Source organism: Lates calcarifer, linkage group LG1 (assembly GCF_001640805.2).
Source record: "Lates calcarifer isolate ASB-BC8 linkage group LG1, TLL_Latcal_v3, whole genome shotgun sequence".
NCBI classification, from domain to species: Eukaryota; Metazoa; Chordata; class Actinopteri; family Centropomidae; genus Lates; species Lates calcarifer.
Genome location: NC_066833.1, coordinates 947334 through 958605, shown reverse-complemented (window position 1 = coordinate 958605; position 11272 = coordinate 947334). Strand labels below are relative to the sequence as shown.

At 38.6% G+C, this 11272-nt stretch overlaps 1 protein-coding gene across 1 annotated transcript; it reads left to right on the top strand.

Annotated features, from left to right (window-relative positions):
* Window positions 1-4417: 4417 nt before the first annotated feature.
* Window positions 4418-10058, top strand: LOC108897127 (homeobox protein engrailed-1-B-like). The gene is made up of 3 exons (XM_018696568.2): window positions 4418-5206; window positions 5238-5348; window positions 7925-10058. Exons 1-3 carry the CDS (start codon window positions 4792-4794, stop codon window positions 8242-8244), a joined length of 846 nt encoding a protein of 281 aa, XP_018552084.1. The 5' UTR covers window positions 4418-4791; the 3' UTR covers window positions 8245-10058.
* Window positions 10059-11272: the final 1214 nt, after the last annotated feature.

The window sequence follows — 11272 nt, the reverse complement described above, 5'->3', positions numbered from 1 at the left end:
TGCAGCTGAGAGCCTCAGATAGGGCAGTGAAGTCAGAAAGTATTTAGAGTCAGAATAATACATTGTTGTTGACTGTAATACCAGATTTATCCTTTGAGTAAAGAAAGAGCAAATATTTATCATGAGTATCCTATTAGTCAATCTATAAATATAATTGACTAAAAGGATAACTGATATGGAAAACTGATCATTGACAGTAGGAATGAAATACATGCATAGAGAAGTAAACTGAATAGTGTAGATTAAGTGAAAGTATGTATGGATGAAACTGAAAATAGTGAATGACATAGACAAAATAGAACAGTAAATGCAGGTTAAATGTCTTGTTGAAAGGAGAAGAGGAAAACGAAAAAGAAGTACAGTCACATCATTTCTTCCTCCTTTTTCTGCTTATAAGCTTTTAAATTTCCACTTATCTCAGCTGTAATTTCTAATTTAGTTTGTCCTCTTTTTTCTGTTTTCTTTTCATGCTCTCTCACCTTTGACCTTTCTGTTTTAAACCCTCTTTGTTTTCTCATGTGGAGCAGGAATTTAATCTTATTCCAGAACTCTAATTTTGAGTAGCTGTGATGGATAAAACATATGTATTTGGAATGAAAAATGGATGAAAACCAAAATGATGCAGGTGTAAACGTCTTTACTGCGCCCAAAGTCCCAACACACCATATGGAATTACAGTCACATGATGAGCCAATCATATGAAGATTGCTCATGGTTTCAAATCTCTACTCATTTTGTCTTTGCAGATGATGTTTTTTGTTACAAGTAATGATACCCTTGATATTATTTTATTTCTTTTATTGAGTATGGATGAGTAAATAAGATTTGAAAGTGAAGTTACATTATGTCCAGAATAGCTGATAAGACATGAATAGTTCTGGTGGAAGATCGGCTCTGACTTTAAGATCACAAATATTTAGGGTACTTTTGTAAACAATGTGGGGGGGAATCTTTAAAGACTGATATCCTTAAATCTCTCTGTTTTGGATCCAGCCCTCCTCATACTGCCTAAGCCTAAATCTTTCCACCATGTCAGTTTACTATAAAGAACTATTGCCAGTTTGTCTTGCTCTTTGAATATTAAGATGTCCAGAAAAAATTACCTGTGAGAAGTCATAGTTAATCACACTGTTTAGCTCAGGCTAAGTCATAGTTAACTGTAAATTTGAGATGATGACTGCTAACATTTAGAAAACATGTGAAATCAAATAATTATTTTAGAGTATCTGACCAAAGGAACAAAAGTGGATTTGCCTTTAAAGGATTTGTCAGTATTCCTAATGGGCTTGGACTGCAATTGTGAAGAAGATGACTGTATACAGCTACTATCTGAGCTATGGGTAATCCCATATTAGGCCTACTGTAAAAAAAAGCTTTAACATGTAAGCACCTGAAAAAGTTTTGAAAAACCACACAGATACTGAAATTCTTGCAGTAAGACCAATGCATTCTGTAAACTCTTACTCCCTCTTTCATTGTTATGTCACTGGATACACAGTCATGTACAATACACTTAGGAAATATACATAGGGACACTCAAAAAGCTGCTTTAACTACATAAACAGCTTTTTTGCAAAATGAGCTCTGCACTTAACAGTTTAATACATTTTAATGTTCAAATGACCAATTCTTATTTTAATGTCAAATTAAATCCCATATTTTCTGGCAGCACTGGTCTTTTGACTGTCAACATCTTTTATTTGACCACAGTATCTCAAACTACATTTGGGCTGGTTCTGTTTTAGTGCACAAAATGCTATTAAGTTGTGTATTTGATGATGCATAAGTATTTGTTAAAGCCTCCTTAATAACACAACAAATCCTCAATAAAACCTGCATGTTTACACCTAAAGTCATAATTATGTCAACATGTGTGGAGTTGACCCTGAAGTGTATGTATGTAGCGATCCAGCTATCTACAATTAAACTTCTGCAATTTTGGGTTGAGTTTAAACACTTGTTGATCTGATAACACTTCCAGTCCAGATAAATATAGTTTCATGAACCAATGATATCTGTATCTGTGTGTAGGTATATTAAGAACCACTAATAACTGATGACAAATTACTTCTATGTGTCTTGGGCATTTTAACAGATGACAGTTAGTTACTTTTACATGCGCTACTCTTACTGGGCACTAGATGTCGCTCTGATATAATTTTTCTCATTGTGTGCTCATTGAAGTATTGGGTTTCAGTGAATGTCGATTTGTGCTATGTGATAATGAAAGTTGATGTTAATTTTAAGCAGTTGCGGCATCGTGTACGTGTGTGTGTGTGCGTGTGTGTGTAACTTTTATAGTTACAGTTTTATAGTTATAGTATTTCCTATTCCATCTGTTTTGTCATTTGACATCTCAGTATAAAAAAGACCAGGCGTGTTTTAAGAACGACTCCACATGTATAGACAAGAACTTTTTAGAACCTACTTGTATAGGCTTGTAGATCTCTACTTAGGGTTCCAGTTTATATAACAGAAATGTTAGGCTATATCTGGTTTAACAAGTATGGAAGTCAGTTTAGGTCCACGGTTTACTAGTGGTATATTCTATAAACTCTAAACTTCATATTGGTGCTATGATCTTTGTCCACATGACAAACATGACATGAAAAGTTTTACATTTGAGAAGTTACTTACGTTAAATAATCTGTGAAGAGTGAAAAAGTGCAGTGATAGGGTATTACTATAGATTATTGTCATCAAGAAAATAAAAAGGTAGATGAATTTATTTATTTGATTCAAATTTATTTACAGCAGTAACATTTTTGACGTATTTTTTACAAGCTTGTAAAATGTGGATTTCTTTTTCACTTTTTTTCTTTTGAAATAATATCCCACCATATCTCTCTCCGAACAGTCTCTATAGGTTATAGGTGATACCACACTAAAGAGAACCTTGTGCGTGTATGTCATGTATCACATTTAATTTTGATGGACTAATTCGTTTTGTTTTTGAATAAGTTCCCAGTGATTTGTATGTTACGTTTTCCTGCTATCCTCCTCTATCCTTTAGGTACATCTTCCCTGCAGTAAACCAAAAAAATTATTGGATTTTAATCTTCAGTATAAACGGTAAACTATAAGGATATTATGAATCAGAAACAGGCTCTAAATCTCAGCCCTTCCTTGAGAGGAACTGACTGACTGACAGAGATGAACAAATCTTCATCCAGAAACAGCTCTTATCACCTTCAGTTACGTGTGCAACAGACCGTCTGTGTTTACGTAGAAAACGTTTAGAAGAAAACATCAGAGAATCATTTTTTTTATTACTGATAGTTTGATTTTTTTTTTTCAGCTTATATCATATACTAATGATGAATACGATGACATATATGACACACAACACAACACACAACACACAACAACACACACACAAATATATATATATATATATATATATATATTTATTTTTTTTTTTTTTTTTTTTTTTTTTTTTCTATTAACTCCATGAAAAACGCTCATCTGTCTGGCCTGTCCATTATGCTGCATTATATTAATCTATCGGCCCGCTTTCCGCGCACTTTGATGAAGTGTTGGAGCTTTGACGGTGACAGAGGCTTTGAGTCGCTTTTCTCTCACAGCCAGGTGATAAACGTTCGATTGATCAGGCAGAATAAGGAGTAATTAAAACCTATAAATTATCCACCGGCAGTCCTCTCTCACGTAGAGATAACAGTGCGCTTTTCCAGAGCTCGGCCTGGAAAACAATACCGACTGACAATGGTGGCTATACCCCAGGAGGGAGGAAATACGATAGAGGTGAGCATCAAACTGGAGGTGTATGCGTTTTAAAGAACCCATATGAAGAGAGCTCAGCTGAGTTTGGATGGAAACATAACAAATATGGAGCTGATTTGTGTTGTAGCCTTGTAGGTAGCTGCAGGCCTTCCATGATTAGGCTACTGTGTGTGTGTGTGTGTGTGTGGTCCGCATGTGCGTTGTGTGCGCGAGATTATAGCCTGAGAAAAAAATCCCCTATTCCCAAAGTTTGTATGAAAATGCCATTTTAGGAGATTTTGATGGTCCGTTTCACCATAAGACTGGCAAATTACGGAATCAAAGTGTAAATCTTGCTCTTCTGCACGCATGGCTCGTCTGCCAAACGGTGCCTGGACAGTTAAAAGTAAACTATCTGGGGAACAGCAGTTGAATTTCATCCAAAAACCACCATCAGCCACGGCAATATGTGTGTATTTGTGCATTTCTTCTCCTCCTCTCCTTCAGCTGTATAAGATGTAGAAGGTACACCGTAACAAGGCTGAAGGCGCGGAGCAGTGATAATCTCTTGTTTGGTTTCTCTGTGAAGCCTGCTCGCTGTTCCACAGCTCCCCTTTTGGCTCAGAAACGCCTGACATTATTGGACGTCGTCACCCCATGTCCAAAAGTGTCCCGGTCGGTGATTGGCCCACTGCGCTTTGGATGTTATTCATGCGCCTCCGGTTGGTGTGTGAGAGTGTGTATGAATGTGTGTATGTCCGCATGGTGATGTGATGTTAGGACTTTGTGAAGATCTGACTGTCATACAGCGGTAAAAAGCTCTGGGTGTGTGAGAGCAGTGCGCAATAGCAACTATAGCCAGTCTTATAGTAAGTCACCGACCATGACGCGCCGGAGCGCCTTTACGCAAACAGGATGTCCACAGTTTGCGAATAATTATTCCAACCAGCAATATTCCGGAGAGAAAATAACTATGTTTTAGTGCTTCCTGTAGTCATATTTTGGATACACAGGCCCACGAAGTGAAAGTGGATTGAGAGAACAGAAGCCACGTTCTTCAGAGAAGCAGCGATGGAGGAGCAGCGGGATCTGAACAGCACGGATAGCAGCGAGGGAGAGAGCGTCTCTCCGTCTCCCAGCCTGCCCTCGCCGCCCATACTGCCTTTGCAGGTCGCCCAGCAGGCCCACAGAACCACCAACTTTTTCATCGACAACATTCTGCGACCGGACTTTGGCTGCAAGAAGGAGCACGGCCTGGCCTCACGGGAGAGGGCGCAGACCTCCGGCCGGGAGCGCGTCCACTCGGTGGTCAACAGGCCAAGTCTTCCCGGGACGCCTTGCCAGGACTCCAACTGCAGTAGTGACAGCACTACGTCCTCCACCTCCTCCACCTCTTTGGCAAGTCCCAGAAAGAGTAACGGCAGCGGCGGAGAAAGCCGCAACCGCCGCCGTCTCCACAGGGAACAGCGGCGTGAAAGCCGAGGAGAGAACTGGCGGCGGGGCCGGGGAGAACACCTCCTCGTCGCTTGTGGTGCTGAACGGCACCGGGGCGCCCACACCGGAGACCCAGCCGCTGCTCTGGCCTGCCTGGGTCTACTGCACCCGGTACTCGGACAGGCCCTCATCTGGTAAGGCAATAGTTTCATGAAGAAAAACATCTCCGAGCGTGCAATTATTTTCTAATTGAGGGATAATGGTAACTTATGCTAACTATTGCTTTATTTTCTGACATAAAACACTTAAATAAATAACTTAAATAAATTAAAATAATGTCTTTAGACAATTTGAGACCACAAATTTGGAGGTCAGACAGAAATAATTTATTTTTTCTCTAATATATGCGCAAGATGATTTAAAAAGGACGGTTTATCTTAGTCCCATTATCAAATATGTAGGTCTTTACAAGGTGTTTAAAGGAAAAAATGTAAAGTATATTTAACATTTATATGTGTTGTCAGGTCAGCGTTAACTTTCCTTTCCATTCCTTTGAAAGCTGTTTCTTTCTAAAACCTCTCAGTATTCAAATTAAATTTAAATTAAAATAAATTTTAATTTAAATTTAATTCCTAATTTGTAATTTAACAAATATAGATGCGTGAGATATTAAATGTACCATGCGCTATCATTCCCGTCTAAGGCTTTAATGCAAATTGAAAGATAGACTACTTTGTAGGTTACACTATTACATTCGTTTTGATTTGACCCTGAACATAGGGAACCAAACCACGACTTATCAATGCGCTTCAACAAAATATACGTTTCTTGATGATTAACAGGAATAGAATACGCTGTGTAATGGGTGGAAATTTGCAAAGTACAATCAGTTTGTGTTTTTTTTCAGTATTCTCTGTGGATGTGAAGTCTTAACTTCCTTTGCAAAATAACAAATAAAACAAATAAATAAACCAGCTGCTGCAGATATTGTTTGTGTCTACGGTGCAAGTAGAAAAAAAAAACAGTTTTTAAATTACTTTTAGAACTTGTCGACAAAATGTCCTTTGTGAATGACATGAACCTACAGGCACAGTCAAATATATTATAGAGTCGCCAGATTTATTGAATAACTTCACTCACTTTTAAACACAATAGGTCTTGTTAAATCTACACGAGCAGCCGGCCAGCATTGATCCTATAGGATCACTGTTGTACAGATGACAGCGTTACCAGCCTCGGAGATTTTGGCGGTGTCTGACATGTTTTGGTTCAGGGACCTGATGTGCGGATCGACAGCAGACATTTTCCATTGCTATAAAGTCGTGTTCCCCCTCTGATCGCTGTGCGATATTGTGAGTCTGTACAGCCTCTAACCTGTTGTCTTCCACGGGCTGACTGAGGTGGAATATAGCTGCTGTCAGCAAAGCATGGCAGAATAAAACACAATGGAATTAAAGGTAAATAATGGCTCCGACCCCCCCTGTCTCGCTGCAGGAGACATTTTGAATTCATTATTCGCCTGTTTGATTTGGGTCTGACTTCATCTGAAATCATTTTTAATTTCAGCAAAATACGAACGAAGACTTACTCCTGGAAACCCTTCATATATTCAGCCTATATTAACTGACTTTCTTTTATCAGACGGTCTCCTGTATGTTATTATTTTAGTGCTAAAAGACACAGTCCCACTGATGAATCTGCTGTATTTTGTTTTGACACATTTCATTCATTTTTAAGAGAGAAAGCAGCCTAACACATTTTTGATGTTTTTTTTTTTTTTTTTTTAATATATAGGCTATTTATAAACACAGACAACAAACTCTAAACTAATAGCTTACATATCTTATTTCAAAATCCAGACATAAACTCATATTTGGGAAGTTTCCAGCAATTATTTGACTGCACTATGGATATTTGTGTGATGTGCTCATTCATTAAACTCGGTTCAATCTGGCTGATCTTCAGTTTTTTGTGTTATTATTCGCATTATTTACCCAGAATGGGAATTCAGTATTATTTTTAATATATTTATATTTATAGCTTAAATACTTCTGCAAGAAAATGCGATAAGTGTGTGCATATGTCGAGCTTATCATCGTCAGTTTCCGTTCTTCTCTGTGCGTTGAGTAAAACATAAAAAGTGTTCTGACAAACGTGTCTACACCGCCGCCTTTTTCAAAAGGTAAGAATTGTGTAGCGGGGAGTAAACACCTGTGCGCTGTGTTTGGTGTATCAAACGGCGGTTCGGGCTGCTGTACTCATCCATGCAGTCACAACAAGTCGGCAAAAAACGAGTGTCTTAACTGGCTGGTGCTCAGCTGGAGCCCACAGCCTGCAGTATCATTCTGTTCAGCAGCTCATATCTGCTGCTGCGCTGACACACATGGAACACCGCATATATGATCATTATACACATCTTTGATAACTGTACTACTGTGTAATTAAAAAGGCACATGTTCCTTTGGGATAATTATCTATTATTAGTGGTAATAATAATAATAATAATAATAATAATAACATAGTAACATGATAACGACACGCTTACTATCTAGGGTGTTATACTTTAATATAGGGCTTTAATAACTAGGCTATACGTAGTAGCCTAGTATTCATATTTTGTCCATTGTATGAAGGCTGATGTTTGCTGAAGAAAATCTATAAAATCATTTCCAGTTTTGTTATAATTCTTAATCTAGTAACTATTATTTCTTGACCAATATGCGCTGAATATTTATATTTCCGCTCTCCTGTTCTTTCGCCCTTACTGCAGGCCCAAGGACACGGAAACTGAAAAAATCGAAAAGCGGTAAAGAGGACAAGCGGCCGCGCACGGCCTTTACGGCCGAGCAGCTGCAGAGACTCAAGACCGAGTTCCAGGTAAACCGCTACATTACGGAGCAACGGCGGCAGTCTCTGGCCCAAGAGCTCAACCTCAACGAGTCCCAGATCAAGATCTGGTTTCAGAACAAGCGGGCCAAGATTAAAAAGGCCAGCGGCTTCAAGAACGGGCTGGCGCTGCAGCTGATGGCGCAGGGACTGTATAACCATTCCACTACCACCATCCAGGAAGACAAGGAGGACAGCGACTGAGGAGCCCGGCCCGCCAGCGGCGCGAGGAGACAGGACGGTGCGCTTTTCACCGCTTTCCTCCATACACACTCCCTGTACATTGTAAATACATAGTATCTAATTTAATGATAAAGATGGGGAGGAGGAGCAGAGCGGTTCTTCTTCACAGGTTTTGTCCACAGCTCTCCTCCTCTTCATCTCCTTCTCCTCCCCATGTGACTGAACAGCAGAACAAACAAACTCAAGACTTTCGGACTGATCTACCACCGCAAAACCAAAGATTTTATTGGAAAACAGAGCCTGGACAGTTTCACAAACAATAAAGGGAAAAAACCCAAAACCCTCCTTTCAGCTTATTTCTAGTTTAAACCCACACCGGCTGATGTTTCTGGGCAGTTTCATTTCACTCCCCTGCAACTCATGTTGCTTTGGTTCTGGACGGCGTTGCTGCTGCTGCGCATGCCACCCCCCTCAACAGTCATAAACACCATCAGACACCGCGAGAACAACCTTCAACAGACTTTTGTTTTACAGTTTTTCGGGACCAACTGAGTTCTAAGAACTGTAATAATCCTATGGTCGATTTCACAGAGGTGCCACACACATTTTAAGTGCCAAAAAGTAACGTTACTGTAATGATACAACAGATAAATATAGAATAATTATGTCACTTTAAAACCACTTCTGAGCAGGAAAAACACAGAGAAGTCGAAATCTCTTCAGGAATGTTATAGGAAAATTATAGAAATACTGTAACGTCGAGGCGTTAGCTACCATCAACACACAAGGTCATGCTCACGTTTTTTTGGGGAGAGCTTTTGTAATTTTAACAATCCGAGGAGTTTACAATGCACATCTAAATCAGAATTGTACAGTATATGTTGATTCTAGTATTTTTATATGCAAAATATTTCAGTTTGACAATTTTTACACCTACTAATAAAGAAAGAAGTCATTCTATATTGGCTCCAGCCCCCCGGATAATCGTATATATAACGTATGGATGGTGGATCCTTTATTGTCCCTCCAGAATCTCACTCCTGGCAAAAAATTAACATGATAAATAAAATGTGTTGGGGTGGGAATGGTTTGAGGACTTAACAAACTTTAGGTCCCCACAATTAGTGTAAAAGAAATATTTTAGTGATAATACAACAAATTAATTTACTGTACAGTTTGAGGTCACACACTGAGACTCCTTCCAGGGCCTATTATAATACTGTAAGACGAACTGTATAAATGCACAAAGGTAGTTGAAAAGAGGACAACAGTGACTAAATTCTTCACACTAATAAGAAAGATTTTTATAATGTCCTGTTTGTGTCACATTAAATAGACTCGTTATTTTATAGTGCTTCTTTATCTAACCCTTATGACATCTTTATAATTTTCCTGTAATGCTTCCTGTTTCCTGTTGGACCCAGAGTGTGTTGTACCGTTACTTTAAGGGAATCTTCTAAAACATTCTTACATTTTCAGTGACTATAGAATTACTGCAGTTCGTACAGAGGCATTATAAATATATATACAGTATACAGAAGACTTCAACTGTATATACACCGAATTACAGCATTTGGGCCATCTGAATGTAATTTCCTTTAGTGTTGCCTGCAGTAGAGGCCTGCAGGCCTGCAGACACACATCAAACCACATCAGGCTATCTGAGATGTATGTTAGCTACTCCCCGGGAAAAGAGCGGATGGACATTATGTACATGTACACCATGTTTCAAAATAAACATTTTTATATTGGAAAAAGAAAAAAAAAACTCAGGAAACACACTGACCCATTTTTTCCTAGTGGATAAGACCGAATATTCAATAAATAAATGGAGATATGTGTGCCTGGGTGTGTGTACGTACGTGTGTTCCGGGGGTGGGTGGGTGGTGGGGTGTTCAAGTTCAAGTGAGTGGGACAAATGGATCCATATTCATAGGTCTTTGGAAAGGAGGTGAATTTACACTGCGAGACGCGCCGCTATCAGCGCTGTTCAAAGCGTTGCAGAGCATGAAATTGCCTCTCTGTCTCTCTGTGTTCACTCATTTCGTCAGCCAGCCCTCTGTAGGCCTGAAACAAAAATATAGAAGTGTCGGAGCTATAGGAGTGGGAATCTTCCTTTGTGTGTGTTTGTGGGACTGTCGGACAGAGGACGCGACAAACAGAGGCTCAGCGGGGTCAAGGCCATGTCCACGGCCTACAGTCCCAACTCAAGTGACATGTCAATGGAAAATTATAGACAGAATATATTGAGCAGTTTAAAAGTATTTATTTTGGCCTACAGAATAATGTCTAAGTTAATATCACGAAGACATACAACACACACACACACACACACACAAATTGAAATAGCTGTTATTTCAATCCCTCTTTTCTTTTTCTCAGTTTTTAAATTTATTTCCAGATCTCCTACATTCCTTAAACTATACATAGCTATAATTAAGTCAGGCTTATTAGATAACAAATTAAGATAAGATAAAATAATAAAACTCAATTACTGATCAAAAATCACTACTTAAATATACTTTAAATATTACTGTATGACTTAGTTTATAACCTACAGTTATTTGACACCCTTTAATGAAGATTCAGATAAAAGATAGTCCAGCATTTATTCTCCATTTAAATAGGGAATGTTTGCAGCATATAATTTTTTAACAAAGATGGAGCTAAGACAACACTGAAAAAAACAAGCCTCTGTGGTCTAAATTAAAATTATCTGTCAAGTTTGAATTGTTTTTGAATTGTTAAAATTGTTTACTGTGGTGTGACTGTGTTTATAAAAACTCAAAAATGAGGGCTAAAGCAGCAAAGCCTCCAGATGAAATAATACCCTGCTTTTTATCAGCTAATTTCATCCAAATAAATTTATTGCTCTCGTCCTCTCATTCTAATTTACAGGAGGAAGGAGAATTTACTGAGGGAGATAGAGATGAGCAGAGGTGATTTTAAACTGGCAATGAGGAAAAGATATGTGGAATAGTGAAATGCCCTCTGGTTTGCTTTGAGAAGTGAAATGAATCATCACTTCAACTTCCTCCAACTATTTGCC